We start from the raw sequence: 21,501 nt of genomic DNA, 5'->3' as shown, positions 1-21,501 counted from the left end.
GAAACGAACCAGAGTCCTCTTGGTTAGAACACTGCGTTCAGGGTTGTTAAAGGTCCAGGAACCCATAAGTTCTAATGGGTTATATTGTGCTGCAGGACCGGAACCTCTTTTCTAGCACAATTTAAATTCGGTCCAATTTGCGTATTGTTACACTGAGAAAAAGGTTCCTGGACAGAATTGAAATTCATTCTGGAAAAAAAGTTCCTGGACCGTATTTAAATTGACCCGGAAAGAGGTTCCTGGACCGAATTCAAATGGAAAGGTCTGTCTGGAACTCATTTACGTTTGCTGATGTTCTCTTCCAGTCCGGGATTGAATTTATTTACAATTTCTGGACCAGGATTGACCGATCAAAAGTTTGCCTTCTAAAAATGTCCGCGAGTACGTTTTACATTAGAATGTCACACTGCGGTTGTAGAAAACGTAGCGCAGGGAATAAATCAAAACGCTGTTGTTCTCTCGTGCGCCAGGTTCAAAAACTCCCTTGTCGAAGAGTTACTGTACATAACGCAATGGACTATATTAGTGTGGTGTCACATTGAGTTCAAACAAACCGTCACGTGTTGCTCTGGCATCCGATCCTGGAACCGCAGCCAATAGGAGCAGTCGATGAGGTAACGTGAGGCCAGAGTGAGGCTGCTGTGTTCCCAGCTGCTGTGTTCACAACAGGGACAACCAAGGAAAGGAACGCGCGCGATAGAATGGGACTACATGGAGAGTGGTAACGTGACTGCAGCGTTTCGTTTCGCCCATTTCTACCTTGTACCTTAGATTCTCGAGACAGCCAGCACCTGGATTAGTCTTTCATGCTCACAAGTGGATAATTGTTTATCGTCAGGTCCGTATTCGATCCAAGTTGCGTATTGTTTCATTTCAATAAGGAACTCGGATCCTATTTAAACTGATTCGGAGAAAAAGGTTCCCGGACCGAATTTAAATTGATTCGGAAAAAAGGTTCCAGGACTGTATTCAAATTCATCCGGAAAGAAGGTTCCTGGACCGTATTTAAATTCATTCAGAAAATAGGTTCCTGGACCGAATTAAAATACCTTACAGCTAAAAAGGTTCTTTACGGTCCAGAACTCACTTACGCTTGCTGATTTTCTCTCCTGGACCGGAATTGAATTGAATTAAAATTCCTGGACCTTTAAAAACCCTGATTGCGTTACCACTACGACATCAAGGAGACTATATCTCTCCGTCGAATACCATATTCATGTCAATATTCAGCGTCAAACATATCTACACGTGTCACTTACCGCATTTATACCCAGGTGGCAGCACGTTACACAACGCACTAACAATACGAATGAGCAGGTTTCGTCAGTGTTGCCCAAAGATGTTCGCGTTCCTGCGTTTGCAATCCCTCCTCTCGGCTGCATAGACAGGGGCGTAACCAGGAACTTCTTTTCGCGTGGGTCACAACTTTTGGTGGAAGAAAAAACAGTGATAGTGGAAAATGTACCTGTCAAGTAGTGTAATCAGATACGTTCAAAGTAACACTTGGTACGAGGCCTATTGTTTTTATTAATTTAAGCACAATTGAAAACCTATTTTGACGATGTTTTTGTCGATTTTATACAATTGCAACTCTGCGTTTTTTCACCTCACACTTGGTACGAGTGTCATAATTTCTTTCGAGTTAAAGTACGTAACACCCACACCCACCCACACCTACACTTACACCCACACAAATTTACTTCCGGTTTACTTCCGGTCTACTTCCGGTTTACTTCCTGTCTACTTCCTGTCTACTTCGGGTTTACTTGACAGACACCTGTGGGTTTTTCCAGTTTTTTTAAGTATATAGTTTTATTAAGTATGTAGTTTTTTATTTGATTTATATTTATATTTGGGTGCACAAAGGGAAAAAATGGGGTATTGTGCCTTTTTAATAGCATATTTTGCAACACAATCACTTGGCTCTTTAACTGCACTGATTTTTGTAAAGGAATATAAATTCACTAAATGACAGTGTTGAAAATTTCTGAATATATGTAGTAGCAAAAAAATCAAATTGCATAGATATTACACACACACAAAATGTTCATAAATGTTACAAACAAATACATCAAAATACACGTCATCTATAACAAGAGACGTCTGTCAAAAGGTACAATGTTCTTAAACTCATCAATAACTTCATTTACAGCAATAGATAAGCTTTTTCCTGTTCCACAAATCAAGAGCAGGGCTTCCAATCTATCCTGCTTCTGAGTTGCTCTTAATTTAGTTTTAACTTGGGTAAGCTTGGAGAAAACTTTCTCACACGTGCAGCTTGTGACAGGTATAGAAAAAAGGCGTTGCAGTACAGAGTAGAATGCAGTAAATATCTTCCTTCTCCAAATGACATCAAAAAATCGAAAAACGACACACACTCGTTTCATCAGCGATAATGCACACGTTTGTACCAAGTAATGACATTTTCAACTTCTTACAAACTGCCGCTTATTTTCTCTTATTGAAATATCTGTCTTTAATTCACTTTGATAAATCAGCGCATTAGGGTGTGCCTAGGCACACCCGGCACACCCCGTAGCTACGCCTATGCCTGTCACTGTGTATTAATTGTGACTAGGTTTGAGCCGATGCCACTATTCACCTATACCGATGCATAACGATGCAGATACTCTTGCCGATTCTCACCGATACCGATACCAGTGGTATCGGTCGATAACGATACATCGGCATCGGTATCGGCTTAGCCATAATTGTCACAATCAGCGGCGGCTCTAAGGGGAGAGCCGCCGTGCCATGGCTCTACCCTCAGAAAAAGAAAAAGCACTTGCTTTGCCAAAATATAGTTAAATTAATACATTTACGAACGAGGAGATTCGAATCTCGTAAGCGTTCGAGCTTACGGCCGCCTCAATTCCTGCGCCGCATTCCCAGCTGTTCTCTCACTTGCTCTGGGCCAGCATAGTCTGGCCTGTGCGCAGTGGCATGCGCGGAGGCATGAAAAAGTCTCCGCAGTCAACGAGGTGGTAGCCCAGTGGTAGCCATAAGACAACCAGCCGTGCCCCCTTTCAGCTGGCACGGACGCGAGAGCTTTCACATTGTGTTGACATAGTTGCAAACTTCACAGAGATGTGACTAATCCTGACCGATTTGTAATACTCGTTGGAGAAGTAATTCGCGAGAAAGATAGTTTCCTGCATATTTGGCAAGAACGAACGTAATATCTTCCCCAAATTTATATAACCATTTAGATAGATGCGTCTAAGGAGCCATCCAGACTTTTTTGTTATCGATTTCTTCCTTAAGAAAAGATATATCCCTTTCTCTCACGCACACAGACACTCATGTGTTGCAACTGACGTTGACAACATTGAAGACATTTTCTGTACAAAAGAATTGCCTAAATATCAAAGGGAATCCGCATCACCAGGGGATTTTTTACTTTAATATTTGTAAAAACTAAAACAGAAAATCTATCAGTATAAGAATTTCAGTTGGAGATATAATTCAATTTCTTGCATTGAATTCTAAAAATTGTAGATCTACAGTTCATTTAGCTGATAATCAAATTTCAGTTGTTAGTAACACCGACTGTTGATGTACCGTCTGCCGTGCTGGGGTTGCAAATTATAAACAAAGCAAGGCGAGAATAACGTGATCGACTCGGTGTCTCTAATTGTTCAGTGTTTTTCTTTTTAGTGAAGTAAAAGTGTCCGATGGTGTGTGAAAGAAGGGTACTTAGTAAAGATGGGTCAGAGTAGAGCATTATTACATACACCGTTTTCCAAGGTACTATATGATATTAAATTAAAAGTTAAACAACTTGGCTGTCCCACGCCAGATTTAATCGTGAATTCTATTTAAAAATATCAAAAAAATGGTAAAGGTGACAGGCGTCGAAATTTTAATAGTAGCATTTATTTCCTAGAAACTCTGGCCGACCTCAGCACAGACGCCAGGGATTGCGGGTTCGAATCTCGGCCTGGGCATCGGTGTTCTTTGTGAATGTTCAGTCATCCTTATCTTCGCGATTAGTGAAAAGTAGTACAAATGCAAAGTAAAATAAACCAATCTTAGGAACTCTGAATTTTTGTCTGCAATTTTAGTAAACAAAGTTCCATTAAAATTACCTCTTTCATTAGATTTCTATGACATATGCTGGCGAAATTTTTTCGATTTCTTGATCACGTTGGCACTACCCATCATACTAGCTACCAGCCGCCACTGGTCACAATTACTTAACATTGGTGTGAGCGGTCCTGGGTTCGAATCCCGGCCTGGACATAGATGTTCTTTGTGAGTGTATCTTCATCATATCATCATTCATCCCCATGCTCGCGGTTAGCCAGAATAACACAATTCAAATCAAATCAAATGAGTGTATAATAAAAAATAACAACATGGAAACGAGGCTTAATACTGTTACCAAAGTGGTAAATTACCCCCGATTACAATTCTTTTCTTTGAACAGGTTTTAAAACGAACATTAAGAATGATAGTTAGGAAATATGTCATTGTGTATCCTGCTCTCCCCTAGCAATGTCTATTTCTACAATTCTAGCCCCTTCTGAAAAAAAAATTCTGCATACCCTAATATAATACATCACGGAAATCAAGATATTCCTACCTTCTTTTTTATCCGACAGCAGAGTTTTTATCAGGCAATCATCTTTCCAAAACTGTAGATGGTTAGCCATCTTTCTGACGGAAGAATTCCATATAGAACTTTATATGGTTAAAAAAAATGTTTCTTTCGAATGATATTTTCGTATCTTATTGCCATGAATACCATTGTTAACAATTACTTTGATTTCTCATTACTTCTACCTTCTGGTTTAATTGTTGTATACACAATTGCCGTCGTTTGAGACGATAAAATTCTTAGTACCTTATCGCGTAAAGCAGCCTTCAGGCTCACAGTCACATATACCACACCATTATCTGGCTTGTCCAACATAATGAATGTAAATTATTTATTGAAATCATGGAATTTGATTTCAAACAAGTAAACAACAAGCGAACAAGTACAAGTGTAGTAAGCAAGTGTGTACCGTCGCGTGCTGCATCCTGCGAACCCGATTGCTTGTTCAATTGGCGCTTCCTATCGCGTTAATTTGGTCTCCTATTCGCCTAACGAAAGCTACATAACCGTACGAACGTGTGTAGATAGATAGTTTTAATCACCTTTAGAATGTGTGCATTCATGGTTTCTGTCACACGTTTCATTGGATTACATTTCACTATGATGTACAAAGTATACTAGTTCATGGAATGAATCGCAATGCAATACATAATACAAGACAATACATACATACGAAGTACAATGCATGCATCATAATTACAACACAATGTACACATACACATACACATTGTAAGTAATGTAATGTAATGAATTAATCTGCTTTGTAATGCAAATTCTCCAAGAGAAATTCCTTGACCTGATATCTAAATGTTTCCTCTTCATTTTCATAAATATATTGGGAAAATTTTGTATAGTTTTAATCCTGTGTTGTCAATACTATTTTTTGTTAACTGTAATCTTATGAAAGTTTTTTTTTATTATTATTATTTTTTTTTACCGTTCTTGTATTATGTTTGTGGGAGTTGTAATTTTGGTTAAGTAAGTGTGCACACTCATGTATGAACGGAACTGTTTGTAAAATATATAAGAAAGGCACTGGTATTTTCGAAGATGTTTAAAGATTGGTTTAATTCGTGCATTATAATTCTGACAATTTTTTTTCTTGAGTTTAAAAATAATTTCTACTTTTGATGATAGGCCCCAGAATGGTATCCCGTACGTTGTTCTTGTGTAAAAGGAGTAATGACACGCTATGAGCGCCACAGCGGCCAATAAGTGTACTACCTCAACGGGAGTGGGAAGGTAGAAGGCGATGGTGTATTAAACGAGTTTTCTCTTTCAGATATACCTCCATGTTCGCATGACGTGGAAAGGTTCCGCACTGTTACGTCACACGATACAGTTCATTGTTCTGATGATGGCTTGGTTTACCTCGTTGTCTCGAGTCATGGACAATATGCATCATTGGAGTGATGCTTTTGCAGGCGGACTCTTGGGGGTCGTTGCTGCTATAGTAACGGTAAGGTTAATGTATAATTATAATGGATAACTTTATAATTAGGCCCGAATTTTTTTGGGTTTGTCCGGAATTTTATAATCAGTTCTGAGTCTCTTGAGGTTTGTCCGGAATTTTATAACTAAGTACAAGTCTATTTAGGATTGTCCGGAACTTTATAATTAGGTCGAAGTATATTTAGGTTTGTCCGGAACTTTATACGTAATTATGTCTGGATTTCCAGATAATCCCACCCACCGACATTTGCACAAAATAATTAAGGGAAGAAACTGCACAAAATATTATTAAATTCATTTATGTGTAATTCTTACGGTGTGGCAGTCACACTTTTTAAAGAAATAAATTGAAATCATATTTTGATGCAAAATACAACACCACACGCCGCAATTTGTAAGAAGAATGAGTAATTCCCCTTCCCTCTATCCTCAACCATTCCACCTACTCAGTGGCGGCGATGGGTTCTAGAACCGGGGGGGTGGGGGAAGACAGTATATTTCCCTTTGTACATAAGGTTTAGCATAGTGCGGGGGCAAAAGTGACAAAAAGTGGAGGGGCAACTGCCCCCTCGCCCCCTTAATCGCGGCCATTGCACCTTCTGGTTATGAATGACACCTTCCACCAAAACATGGAAATTTATTTCTCACCCAGTGAGTATGTAGTGCATATCACCAACCAAGAGTATGACGAAATGAAACCAGAAAAGGTATTAGATGCCTTCACCAGTAACTTGGAAATGCAATTTTCCGAAGACGGCTAACGCAATCCTTGTTCTGTAGATTATTTCATGAAAATTGATTATGATCATTTAACAGCTTTCAAAGACATATTGCAGAGGTTGATTCATTTATATTGAGCCGAATTCAATGTGTTACTGTACCATGCATGCGCAACGCATCGCCGTGAGATTGCCCCGAGGCAAGCAACAGTATCTCGTTAGTCACTCAGTAGAGCAGTGTGGTGGAGCGTAGTCTGATGCCGCCGAAACTGAACAGATTCTGGAAGGGATACATTGTTGCCCTTTCCGATGGTAAGTTCACGGCGTCGCGCATCGTAGAAATGTGTAAAGTGCGTAATTTTCGTGTAGGTCGTGCCACTGTGATTCGTATTATATGGAAATATGCGGCACAGAGTCATGGGCCCACCACACCTACGCCAGCAGCTAGAAACCGGCCTCCCGTGAAGAGGACCCTGCCGCTATTGCATGTTGTTCGGCATATGGCGACCTCCAAAAATCCCCCCACACAGCGTGCAATGGCCAGCAAATGCCGCACATCGCAGGCGACAATCAACCGTGCCATTCACAGGTATTTACGCCTCAAGGTCATTCACAAGAGCAGTGTGCACGCCCTGAAACCGTGTCATGTGGCTGAGCGAAAAAGGAACTGCAAGAGGCTGTATGAACGTCATCTAGCTGGTGATCGGTGGAAGTGGAACAGAAAACTGGAATTTCTGCAATTCCCTTCTCTGACATCCCTGTCAAGAGTCCAGATGCCAGCCCAATGGACTATTGTGCTTTCGGACTCCTCAAGCGGCGCCTGTCCCATCGTCGAGTCCGCACCATCTCCGGCCTGTGAAAAGCCTGTAACGAGGAGTGGGATGCAATACCCATGGTCCAGCTGCAACGCAGTCTCCTGCAATGGTAACTCCGATGCCGGGCAATAGTCAATAGTGGTGGCCTGCAGATCGAACACAACCGGTGGTGGAAACACTGCATTTCCTAGGTAGGTGGCACCTTCGAATTCGGCTCAATATAAATGAATCAACCTCTGTATTGCAACTTTTCAACTTCAAGAAAGATATTCTCAGGGATGAACTGTTGGTGGCGAAAAAACTGTACCTTTATTCATGAATCGGTAGATAAAACAACATTCCCTGCAGAAAATGTTGAACATAGCATTTGGTCTGCCAGTGCTTTCAGCCACAGTTGAACTGTTTTTTTTTCCCTGCAATCAGATAACAAGTATAACAAGAGCAGATGTGATGTAATAAAAGGTTGGCAAATTAAAGACTCAGGCCTCCATCGGAATAAAGATGGCCGTGGCTCAGGTCAATCGTGGGAAAAGACAGATTTCCTTAGCACTCGAGAAAATAGCAAAGGAAATTATAGCGGAACGACAAAAAAATTCTTCAAGTTATTGTGCCAAAGAGAAAAATGATAACTTCATTTGAAGTTTTAGTTAAGATACGCGTACGTAATTGGTGTATTGTCAAAGCTTATTCATGGATTTAATAGTAAATGATTCTCAGTTGCAGTGAAATTAGGAAAATGTAAAATTTAGTTCTATAGAAATGAAGGATATTTAAATTCTATTTCGTTCCCTATGTAGCTAGTGATTTTAAATACCTTGCAGTACTATAATTTGTTCATTACCATGAACGCAGGATTAACCATTAAAATTATAAGTTCCATTTTTAAAATAAGGAATGTGTTCTCTAAAATTTGCAACCATCTTTTATTCCTTTCATAAAAGTCGCACTCGATATCAACACAATTTCATTTCTTTTGGATAAAATTATGTGCGGATCACCTGTTTCTCAAGATGATTTCTCTTGATGATTTTCGTAATGGATAAATGCATGAGTAATGTTAGCCCCAGTTAGCCCCACACCCCCACCCCAAGTAGACTGGCGAAACTCCGCCTATGGTCACCACGGGTCTCCCTTATCGCACAACGCGATACCAACTTTGTGTTCTGACGTCAGACGTGGAATGCCTACCTTGTTAAGTTAGGTCCGTTAGGTTTGGTTCCCTTAGCATAAATACACAGCAAATGTATTATTTATGCTAAGAGAACTAAACCTAACAAGCCTAACCTAACAACTTAGGTGTTTAGCCTAACAATGAAAGCATTCCGCAGCGACGTCAGAACGCAAAGTTGTTATCGCGTTGCGCGATAAGGGAGACCCTTGTCTTTCCTGCAGTTACCGAAGCTTCCTTCGTTTTTTTTTTTGTTTTTTGTTTCTATAAGGCTATTACTAAGTAAGAAGAAATCGAAAATTTATCACATCTGCGAATATGGTGGAAGAGGTGTGTGATTCGAAATTGTTAATTTAATCAAGATTAATGCATTTAAAGGAACTGTATGTCTGTTATTGAAATACGTACATTAGACATTCACTTAGAATAGAGAACCTGGTAATATGTGCGTATGTACACTTTGCAATTCTAGTAAGGAATACTACCTCACCTAGAAAGCATTTTAAAACACTTTATTTGCAAACTACATACATACGGTCTACCTAACATTCTGTACAGAGGTAGAAAGCACGAAAGAAAGCAAATGATTATGAAGTATCATGATTTAATCTTTTTATTCTATTCAAGGCTGCTTATGTGTCTGACCTGCCGAAACGAAGAATCGTTAATCGGAATCCCGAAGTTCCTGTAGACCCGAACGAGCGATCAGGGATAGCTGCTAATATACGTTCAGGTAACCGTTTTCGAACGTTCTAAACATATTACAATCATATTCGACTTTCAATAACCAAATGCCACGATAAGAGAGACATTTAGTCCATATTTCTTGCAGTTTTAATGAAAATGTACTGATTTTTACTTAAAATGCCAGGACTTAATGCGTATTCTAGAAATTACTTGCATTAAACTGTTAAAATTACTGTACTTTTATTTTTCAGATAGTCAAATGCCTACACAACGTGGCGTCATGCATTTGTGTTCGTTGAAAATACCAGACGGGCCCAACTCTACAAACTTGACCTTTCCCTTGGTTAAACTACAGCGCCTTGAATAATGTAGTGTGGAAAACGACCCAAGAAACTGGTTCCCGAGACGGATGGTAACATAGATGGCAGTGCGATCCGTACAGCTGCTAATTTTCTTATGAAAGTAATGCGGCTTAGTTAGTTTTTGGAATATATTGTGTAGATTTGTTTATCTTGAAAGGCGGTAAGTGAATTGATGGAAACAGTTATATTTGTGGAGTGATTTGCAGTCACGAAATGGCATTAATTTACACAGAAAAGTAACATAAATACGTTTTATGTGCAACGCAACACGAGCAGCAACATCGCAATGTGAGGCTGGACGTCAAACGTTGGATTTTGTACACAAGTTTACTTTTGTATGCTAATAAAATCGAAATAGTGTCATGAAGGAGAAAGAATGTTTCGTGGCGTACATAATATGAAGTCATTTTCCCGAAATGCAGATATTCGAAAGAATTTAATTTCACATTCCATCGAGTTCAAGTAGCCGATTAGGATGTACCTTGTCATCTCTATCAACAAATTGCTTTACATTCGTGTCGATTGGTAAGTGCAATTCACAAACACCAGCTGTGTCATAGAGTTCCTTGCCAGCTCTTGGAATTGCTCAATTCCAAAGGTAAAGTGCTCCCCTGTGCATAGCACCACGCCATGAGGGCGTATAGGGGGTGTGGGGGTAACGCCCCACACTTTCTTGATCCGGTCGTGAGTGGGGGTGATGTGATCAGCATCACGCCCCTGACCGTCTTTACAGGGTTTCCCCCAGGTACCCATGTTATTCGACGCTGGGTAGGCGCCGGGGCCGCTTCCATCGTTAGAAAAGTTCCCGGATTTGAACCGGCCGGGGATCGAACCCGGGATTCCACTCGGCTAATTTATCTTTTTGTTTGGGAACACTAAATATACAAATACCCTTTTCTTTACTTGAACGATATCCACTACAAAAACCAGGCACAAAACAGTAGCGATCATCTTCGAGACATGGTGAAAATATAACTCAACCAACGCATTGTTTACATTTTTCCAGTAAGCAGGAAACGAAAAGTGTCACATTTCAGTCTTGAAAGTTTTTGGGCGGTAAGTTAGACAACACGCGAGTGGATGTAAAACAGATCTTGGAAAAATAAACGAGTATTGTCTGTGTGAATTTCCATAAAAATAATGTTTGTGACAATGACAATATTAATGAACCTTTCAGGATAATGCATACACGATATTATTTCTTGCGCCAATTGTCATATTACGAGTCACGAGTAACAATCCATACCTATGTTTTCTTCCGTATTGTTAATAAAAAACTCAAGGACAGGTCATGATCGACGGTTCAGAATGTTTTTTAATATTTTCGCGACTACTGTACCAAATATCATAACAATTTTCTGATACAAAGAAATGTTACAAGGAAAAGAATCAGACGTTGCAGCAAAAACTCCATTTACTTCCATTATAAGCAGACGAATGCCAAGCAGCTGTACGGACACCAGCGCCTCCAGCGGTATCATTTCTGAGCGGAACCTGTCAGAGAAGCCAGAACCGTCCGTTTTCCACACTACGTTATTCAAGGCACTGTAATTAAATTAAAAAATGAATGCATCCACAGCGCCCAGCGGTCGATGTAAAGCTGAGTCGCAATCAAACTTTATTAACCTGCTACGGAATTTGAAGGGTTTCCTTACGTCCCTGTGCTATCTCTATTTATTATAGGGATTACTATTCAGTGACTAATTACGCACATATCAGCCAGTCTTTTCCTCCATTCATCAAACGACAACACTCAGTTCACAATTCTGGATCTATGTCACCCTCAATGCTCTTCCAACCGTTGTGTTTTACTGGAGATCCTCAGAGCAAAGAACTGGACACCAGAGTTTTAGTAGTTAAACTATGAGTAATTTGTTAATAATTGTACTCACCGACTACTTATGTCTGTCCACATGTAGAATCGGAGCTGGAACACTTGAACTCTGTAAATGGAGTAAGAGAGTTACGTTATTTTCAATGAATAACAAACGATTCACAACACCAACAAAATGAAAACATTTCTCGTCTTGACCAGTTCTGTAACCGAATTACTCTAATAACGAAAAATTCCAGAATATTGTAACCTCAACCAACTACTTCACGCTTGTGCCTTTGTCCGTGAAGATGTCTTTAAAACATTACACTCAGTGTACATAATTCACAGCATATCATAAATAATAATAAGCCTTTTACCGAGCTAGTAAAAGCCAACATGGCAGGTACTTTGAATTTTAAGCAACGCCGTAACATGTACTCCTTTCACAATCAGCTGACTTCAAGTCACATAAAGGGGAATGACAAGTGTTACACTAGGTGCACAACTTCTCAGTTTGGTGATTCACCGGGTCTTTAACAAAAGTGTGTTTCGTAAAGAAATATTTGATAAATGTTTAGTTTATTTATGAAGTTTCTTGCACTCAATAACTCTTCAATCACACAATTACAGTCATTCTCAGTTAATAATTAGTTCCCGCCCATATAGGCATCGCAGAAGTAATGAACACAGTACTAAAAGCTCAGAGTGTTATCATTGCTTATACTGCAGCTTACAATCACATTCTGCGGCGTGACGCTAGCCAGCAGAAAGTAATGAACGGTATCGTATCTGGCCGGAGCAGCAAGTGCGTTGCTTACATGCGTCTTACCACAGCATCTGTTGGCATTTTTTAATAAAGGGTGTCCCAATAAAACAGACGGATTTAAGAAAATACTGTATATAGTAAAATCTCGTTAATCCGGACCCCGATAAACCGGACTTCGCTTGATCCGGACAAAAAAAAACAGAATGCAAGGTTTCAAATGTGGCTAGAAGTCAACAAGAGAACTTCCCAAAGAAAAGGCAGTCAATCACTGATGAAATTTTGTTTCCCGCAGACTTAGTATTGTACTGTATAGTGTATTTAGGCCTATGCCCTTTAAATACACCATAATAAACGTGTTTTGTTGCTATAAACGGAGTTTTAATGCACTTTTTACTGTTATTTTAGGTTATTTCAGTTAATCCGGACTTTCGTTAAGCAGCTCATTTTATCCCCCCATTAGTCCGGATTAACGAGGTTTTACTGTATTTACAAAATGACAAATATTTTTACATCATACAACGGGTAAACGTTCCGATTTAGGGATTAATTTTTTTTTGGACTCGCAATAGCATTGTCACGCACAATAACAATGTTCTCAACAGACCGGCTAGATTGAGAGCGAGGTGTTTTAATGTCTGCTGTCGAACCTGTTTCCTCAAATTTATTGATCAACTTGCGAACTTACTCTCACTAGAGTGCGCGTCAAATCTCCTGCATATGGCCTTGAACGGCTAAACAGCACCAGCGAATCACAGACGTGCGGCGTTGCCTAGTTCCGTGACAAGGCGTTTCGCTCAACCACGCTGTATCTTTTCCGTGTGGGATTTCGACATGGCACCGCTGCCGTGCGCTACTATTGGCTATCGCCATATGCAGGAGATTTGACGCACACTCTAGGTGCACATTCACGTCCAAGAATTGCACAAAGCTTCCTTAAAGCCTCTGCATAACACTCGCCATTCTTGTAATGAGCTTTCACTATCAAAACTCGATGTTCCTTTGTGTAACCCTCCATGTCAACTAAGCTGCAACAATCACTGATAAAGGTATTTTTAGAACAAGTTGCGTAAATGAAACTTCTCATCAGCATAATAAATCTGTCGCTTTTATTGGGATACCCTTTAGCAGGCCCACAACAAGCTAGCCATGCTGATTAACATTTGAGTCCTTTAAATTTTGCGGGATATGATATTAGTAGCTTAAATGCACGCCACAATGTTGAAAAGTCCCGCACCGTAGTCGTGCGGTCTGTCAGGCATTGGGCTCGGGCTTCCGGACGCGCGCTGGTTCGAGTCTCCTGAGGGAAAAGTGTAACAACTCTTTTCCTCAGATTTTGAGCCCAAATCCTAACGTTTTAGACCTCACGGCCACGGTGCGGGACCAAGTAAAAATACTGGCATATTTAAAGAGAAACGATTACATGATGCCCTTCACCTTCTGATGGAAAATAGTGTGATAATTTTAACAGATTGATCCTACGTATGCGTAAACCAACGTTCCATTATCCCTGTAAAGCCATAAAGGAAAAAAAAAAAGTAACTAGAAATTGTTGTGCAAATGCGTGAGAATTTTCAACCAACATGTTACGAAATTATCTGCCATTCTCAGCACCATGACTAGCGTAGAGAGGCAGAAAAGTAACTTCAAATAATACAGGTGACTGGCAAGAACTTTTGGTGTCATAAGTCTGGAAACAAACTAGTAACAAGCGTATCTTTGCATATTCATCAAATAGAAGCTTTTGTAACTTTTATATGGATAATATTGAATTAATGTATTAATTTCTCATTTCCAGGCTTTTTTCAATTGCATGTTATTTGTTTATCTTTAACAAACCATTGATTGTTTTGAGTGTGGTTGCTGGTGAAGTTATCAATTTTAAAGTACTTAATTTATCAAGGACTTACATTTTCTTCTGCATCATATTTGAGTTAGTTCAGCTGAACTGCCAACAGATGGCTCTGTAAGGAAATCAAGAGCCATCTTGCGGTTGGTTTGCCTAACTAACTCAAATTGTATCTTCAGCGTTGTTCAGCATTTACCACAAGAGTATGTAAACATTGAAGACATGTATTTACAGGCGATTTTTCATACAACAGTGTATCCAAGACAGACGAGACTACATTGTTACAAAATATCTAGAGGGGGGTAGAGGTAAGGAACTGAATAATTACATTTATTTACGTTCAAGATGAATAATAATTCTGTGTTTCGGAGTTAAAAGAAATTTGCGATTTTTGTTGGTCGCTTCTGTACTAGAATAACGAAAAATCACTACTATGTAAGTAAAGAAAGCAAGTGCTGTGAGGAAGCAATCTATATATCTGTTGAAATATGGCTTCCTTTATTGTTTGTTATTATTCATTTTTGCATTGTGCCTTTTGAATACAAAATTCTGATATGTTTTGCACCCAGTGGCAGCGATAAGAGCAGCGCAGACCAGTAATTTATCTACACACCCACAGCACCCCCTAACACCCTCCAAAAATATACTCAACACCCCCTTAACATTTTTCACAATTGTCCAATTTTTTGGACATTTTGGCTCTAAATATACCCTTTCGACCCTCTAAATGCGAACTTACACCCCCAGATATAAAATTCTGAATAAACCCCTGTCGCAGACCCCGCAGTACAGGGGAGCTGAGGTAAAAGTCCTTTCCCCCCACCAATGGGTTGTTTCGTACCCCAGTCAGTAAAATTTATAAAATTCCCGCATTCCATCTAGCGTGCAGAGAATGAAAGTTAATTTGATCATTGACATTGTGATCGAGAAAATTGTTTATTAATCAAGAGATTCCTGCTTTTGTCGAGTGCCAAGAAAACGTTTTAACTAATAAAAAATGAACAGGATTCAAAGGTCCGTTTTAGATTAAAGCATTTTCCTTAGCAGTTTTCTTAACATTTATGCCATAACCAAAATGCTACCGTATAGAGTGAAGAGGCGAACTAGCTCACGAGTGTAGATGTAATGGCGCATTCATAAAAGCTGTTAACTACTCAACCGACACGAATAATGTTCCCTATAGAACGCTATTAGGTACAAATCAATGACTCTGCTTAAATACATACGTCATAACTAGACCTCGGATATTTATGTTCTAAAAAAGTGTGCTTTTAGATTGTTAAAATAGGCTCTAAAAATCCTAAAATAGGTCCTAAAAATCTTAAGTTAGGCTCGAAAAATCTTGAAGTAGGTTAAAAAAAAACTTAAAATAGTTCACAATTCCTGAAAAATACTGATTAGGTATAGTCACCGGCAATGAAAATGGGACACCTATATCCTGAAATACGTACTATCTTTCATAACTTTATGTGTGTTGCCTAACCCTACGGCGATGGCAGAACTTATCATTAGAAATTGGCCATTAAAATCCACTCTTCGCCGCATAGTGAGGCAAAAGTATTTTTTCATGTTATCCACAGTCAAACTCCGCAATTTTGTCTGTGAGGATCATCTTATATTATAAAAAAAATCTTTCAACAAAAACATAGTCAGTCGTGCAAACTTCAATGTTGAAATGTTAGTTTGTAAGGCGTTCATGCCACAAAGCACCGAAGTGACGCGAAAGTGAGCAAGACCACACAGATAAGAAGTTTGCACTTTGGACTGTACAGGTAACAGTGGCACCAGACATTTTGCTTTGTTTAGAGCTTTGAAAAATCACCATGGACTTGGAGGAAGGGAAATCGACAGAGAGTATGTTTCAAACACGTTCGTCATTGAATTTTTTCGTGGCCAAACTAAGCAAATGCCTCTGTGAGACATAAAAATCATATAAAACCTTTAAAATACATTAAAAAACATTAAAGAAGGCTTGATTTAGGCGCATAAACCTAAAATAGGTTCTAACAAGCGAAATAGTTTTTTTAGACACTATAAAACTTCATCAGTTGTTTCGTTTTTTAACGAAACGCTGACATAACTTGTTATTTCTTACATACCTGGAAAGGAAAAAAAATAGGTGAAAAACATAAAATCCGAGGTCTGGTTATAACGTACACGGTACACGTATGAAACAAAATTTTAGTTGTTGCAATTGTGAATATTGTGCACTGACCATAGGTTGTGTAACTCGACGCGCCTTTCGTGCTGTATATATTATACATTGCAATCGCCAAAGCTAACCGAAATGTTACGCGTACATGAAATGCTATAAGATTTTTGGAAGCATTTACATAACATTTATGCTAGCAAAATGCTAAATGAAATGCTTCCGTTTAAAGCGGGCCTTTAAAATGCATAACATATTTTGCAAAACGTACCCATCAAAATGCAATAGTGCCGAAAGAGACTTTTTCCATAGCAGGTAGGGGCTGTGAACATTAAATTATTGTTACATTTGTCCTTGTCAAACCACACGTACACGAAGCTACAAAGAAACTTATGAAATTCGATTTATGTAAGCCTCTTCATTCAGTTATGCAGAGGGTCCCAAAGCTATTATCATCGCCATGGTGCAAATTAAACATTGTCGTCCATTGTTGGACTATGGTGTAAACTGGAAATATGTTAATTAGAACGATACAAAATAGATTCAACTCTCCCGAAGTTACCTCACAACTATAATGCGCTGCAGGTTAAATCACACTATCGCCGAAGCTCACCTTTAAAAGAAGAATTTAGTGACTTCACCAGTTTATTTGTGCAATGAATATACTGCAACTCCGAACCACATTTTATTTTAATGCCAACTTTATGAAACTTACAGAGAACCATTTTTACAGGAATTGTACAGGAGTGGACATGAAGCACCACTGACACTGCCTTGTTTACTGACTTCTCCTTCATCCTCGATAATCAATATTCTTACAATATATCTTAATAAGTCGAATATAATTCTGTAAAAGTGTAATGAAATTTGGTAACTATTTATTATGAAAGGAATAATTGTGAGTAAATATTATGTGCATACATGTATTTAATACCAATTGATAAATTGTTAACTGGTGATGGATTTTGACCACAAACAATAAATATTTTATATAAAAAAACAATACAAAGTAATCTATACAATGAATTATTCATTTAGTTACACAAATATCTTCGAGCATCCACCGCTTACCGTTGGTCCCATGTTAACTGAATTTTAATTTCTCATTCCACAGAAATTATCTGCCATTTAAAAAGAAATACCAATATTTAAATTAAAGTAACATTTGTTTGTTCTTGAATGAATGAATAAATAAATTTGCAAGTTTTGGTGCGTCAGCACTTAGGCTAATTTGCACCCGTCACACACCCGTCCAGCCCCTTACCATATAACTCATATCACGTAATGTCGGACTAAAATATTCTAAATTGGATTAAAATTAGGCTGTAAAGGGTCACTCAGCACACACAAAGACAAAACACAGGACAACACACACATAGTTCTACAGGGATTATACTGGCCATAGGTCCAGTCGCCAGAGCCTCGTTCGTCTGCAAAAGGCAGTCCAGGGTGTAGTACGTGGAAATTAGGTTGACAATTGGGTGTAATACGTGGAACGATTCTTTATGTCAGGTAATTCCGAGTGAGTTGTAGTTTTCACAGTAGTGGCCAAAGGGCTCTATCGTTAAGTGTATGACGTCAGTCTGAGGCGAAATAAGCCACAGGGGAAGTTTTGTCCCGTTGATGTCATTTTTATAGCTGTTACAAGTCCATTTAAGGCAACTATCAGCATTTTTCTCACTTGTTACAAGGCATAGGTTTAAACTTAATGCACGGTATGTGTGTGTTTGAGTGTACTTCTATAAGAACACATTTCTGGGTGTTTGTTACTCGTTGTGCAATGTCGGCCATCTATGTTAGCGTTTGGTAAGTAATCGCTACTGGGGTATCTCAGCATTATAATAGGAGAGAAGCTCTACCTAGAGCCAGGAGAGAAAAATGAAGAAAAATGCTTATTTTGTACGACGTGGTTGCACGTATCTTGCACAATGTACTGAAACATATGCAAACATACACTAAAGTTGCTGACCAAGATAGTTTATTGAAAATCAAAAACGCTTTAAACGTAACGTGTCTATCCTATATCAGGGTCATCCTCAGACAGGCCCGTAGCCAGAATTTTATTTTGGGGGGGGGGGGGGGGGGCTCAACCTTATCAGCACAGGCGTCGCCAGAAATATGTAAAGGTCATCAGCCTATACATAAAACTTTATTAGTACTTATAATAAAGACAATATTAATTATTATTTTACAATAATAACTATTATAAGTTATTGAAAATATACCAATTTTAATACAAATGTTGGAGAGACTTTTCTTCTCGATTAACCGTATGAATGAATATCTAACACAATTCTTGTCCATTATTTTTCTCTTAGTTTGTACAGTTAGTGTACTGAAAATCAGTTATTGTATTTTGTTATTAACTTTTACACAATCGTTCAAAAAATGGCTTTAACAGTTAGTGGCAATTTTACTCATAAAGTTTATATTCTGTGACCTCTCACAAAGAAAACTATAAGATTTGGAAGCTGTGGATCTATTTATTATTTGGATTAAATATTAGAATATAAAACTATAACCTGGTTCCTCTATTATACACTAAACTTTTTTTCATGTAATGCAGTTTTTACTGTGGTTCTAACTTTATTTCTGATATTAACAATAAAAAAAACTTTAAATTAAATATTTGTAGGATTTCGGGAGTGGGCTCAGCCCCTTAGCCCTCCCCCTGGCTACGTGCCTGTCCTGAGGAGGACTCTGATATAGGGTAGAAACGTTACGTTTAAAGTGTTTCTGATTTTTAATAAACTGCCGTGGTCAGCAATTTTATTGCATTTAATATGGAAACAAGACTTAATTGTTTCACAATATGCAAACATGTGTGTTAGGGAAGAAATAAGAGCTAAGAATAGAAAAAAACTTCAAGTTAAGTACATTTTTTATTTATAATAAGTTTATTTTCTTATGTAATCTAAATGTGATTTGTAGCAGCCCCGGAAAGTGCGACAACTCACCCGGACACTCGGGAAAGATGGCCAAACGTAAACGTGTTACATTCCCATCTTTCAAACTAAGGCATTTAATATTTTGAGACGAATATTTTCATAACAGTAAAATTGAATAAATTTCCCATCTTTTCATGTAATTTAATGTAGGTTTTTATTATCCTGAACAATTTTACAGCCTTTTCCTTTTTCCTTAGCGGGGGCATCTCCCCCTGAATTTCCTTTCACAAACAACCAAGAAAACATTTCACCAAATCCGTATTTTTGTCCAAGGATTTGTTGTGAGGATAACGAAACCGGAAGCCTTGCAATATATTACTCTTTCTTAGCCAAAAATAACAAATTCTTAAAATATTGCTTAGTACTTCTTAATAACAAGCTGGTTATATGTTGTTCTAACACAATTTAGCATTCTAACTCAAACTAAACGTCACAGCGCGTTTCAGTAAAAGTCAGTGTCGTAATAGTAAACAATTATTACTATGATCTTGTTTATGTTACAATTGCACAACGGCTTAAAACGTAAAAATAATAATAGGTAAGCCATTCCAAAAGTCATATTGGTGTCTATTATTAGGTTTGTATTTTGTAGTGAACAAAGTTCTTATCATAATCTACGTATTTATGTAAGTATTTCTTTGCAGGATAAGAAGATGGTTTTAAGACTTCGACTGCATTGTAAGCTACACTTCAGACTGGAAAACTACAAAAGATCTGTAACCAATAGCATTGCTGGGTACACAAAAAGAACAAGTGAAGATTGAAGGAATTATACATGATGATTCAAAAGTCGCCATACATACATACATACACAGCACACTCTCTGTTTTTTTCTTTGAGGTAAAGTTAAACAGTGACATTGCCGAATGCTTAGTTTTAGGTTACTAATATTGAAATGTGCATTCACAACAACGGGCCCATATTGAACATGTGTAACCACAAAACTGCTTTGTATGCCATGTGGGGTATGTATGGCGACTTTTGAATACTCCTGTTTTATGCCAATAATGATGCAATATAAACACAATTCATAATAATTGACAAATCCACAAAGGAAACCGCAGCTGGTTGATACACTTTTGCTCTTCGGGAGTTTTAAACATAGAAATGCAAAGAGTAATCCCTATTCTTTTCTTTATGACACAAAAACAATGCGCTTCCTCATGTACCAAATATGTAATAATTTTTGCACGCCCGATCAAAGCAACAAAGTTTGCACATTTATTTTGCACCATTCATTCACATATTCAGATAATGTGTTTCAACTCACTCGACGCCATCTTGCATTTTTTTCATCGATGTCTTTAAGGGTTAGTTCTCGAAACCCAGGGAACCGATTTTAAAGCTTTTCGGCTTGAAATGAAGCTAAGAGAGTGAAGATTTCTATAAATATGTTAAGTTGAAAATATATAAATTATATATGTATAGTAGATATAAATATATGTTTAAAAAATATATTTTTTATTTATTCATTTTGCCCCGATTCCAGCTAATTTTCCAAGGGGAAAATATCCAAAAAAATCCAAATTTTACTATTTTTATAGCATAAAAAATAATTGTTTTTTTATCAAAGTTCAATTACTCAATTCTATATGCCAAAATTCACCCCACGAGGCTAAATCAGTATATTTTTAAGCATACATTTACAATTATCATATTTTTTAAGAGAAATACATGTGTTGATAGTGATTTGAGTTTTTGCAGTACAGTATATATAATTATTTCTCAAATGTATTCTGGTGTATTTTTAAAGAAAAATACACATGTAGATACTGATTTGAGTTATTAGCAGTGCAATATATATAAATATTTCCTAAATATATATTCTGATTAATTTATGTCTGAAATGTATATAATATTTTTAGAAGAAAAGCTATATAAAATATATATGTACGCACCTCGGTGTGTAGAATGCTAATAACATATACATTTATAATTAATTTTTATTAAGTATAAATTGTTCTAACATTTTTTTCAAAAAAAATTAAATATATAAAACGTAACATTTTTAAAAAAATTATATAATTATATATATACACACAAATCATAAAAAAAGAATAACAAAGAAACTAAATTAAACCAAAAACAAAAAATTTTGCATATAAAAAAATATACCACATCAGACATAAATGATGAAGCCTCAGATATTCCAAATTTTCTAGCTAAACTGAAA

At 37.7% G+C, this 21,501-nt stretch overlaps 1 protein-coding gene across 2 annotated transcripts in view; it reads left to right on the top strand.

The window, feature by feature from the left end:
* Positions 1–20,724, top strand: part of LOC145979324 (putative phosphatidate phosphatase) — a 126,581-nt gene extending 105,857 nt beyond the window's left edge. The window contains exons 5-8 of one of the 2 annotated variants that reach the window (XM_083112173.1): positions 5,883–6,059; positions 9,382–9,487; positions 14,466–14,539; positions 19,973–20,724. In XM_083112173.1, the coding sequence (XP_082968299.1) occupies positions 5,883–6,059; positions 9,382–9,487; positions 14,466–14,527 (345 nt within the window). In that variant the 3' untranslated portion in view covers positions 14,528–14,539; positions 19,973–20,724. The remainder of the gene's footprint in view (positions 1–5,882; positions 6,060–9,381; positions 9,488–14,465; positions 14,540–19,972) is intronic. The other variant, XM_083112174.1, reaches the window with a different exon arrangement.
* Positions 20,725–21,501: the final 777 nt, after the last annotated feature.

Source organism: Lepisma saccharinum, chromosome 26 (genome assembly GCF_977018435.1).
Source record: "Lepisma saccharinum chromosome 26, izLepSacc3.1, whole genome shotgun sequence".
Classification (NCBI taxonomy): Eukaryota; Metazoa; Arthropoda; class Insecta; order Zygentoma; family Lepismatidae; genus Lepisma; species Lepisma saccharinum.
The sequence above is the reverse complement of the archived record's forward strand: the minus strand, read 5'-3'. Positions and strand labels throughout refer to the sequence as shown.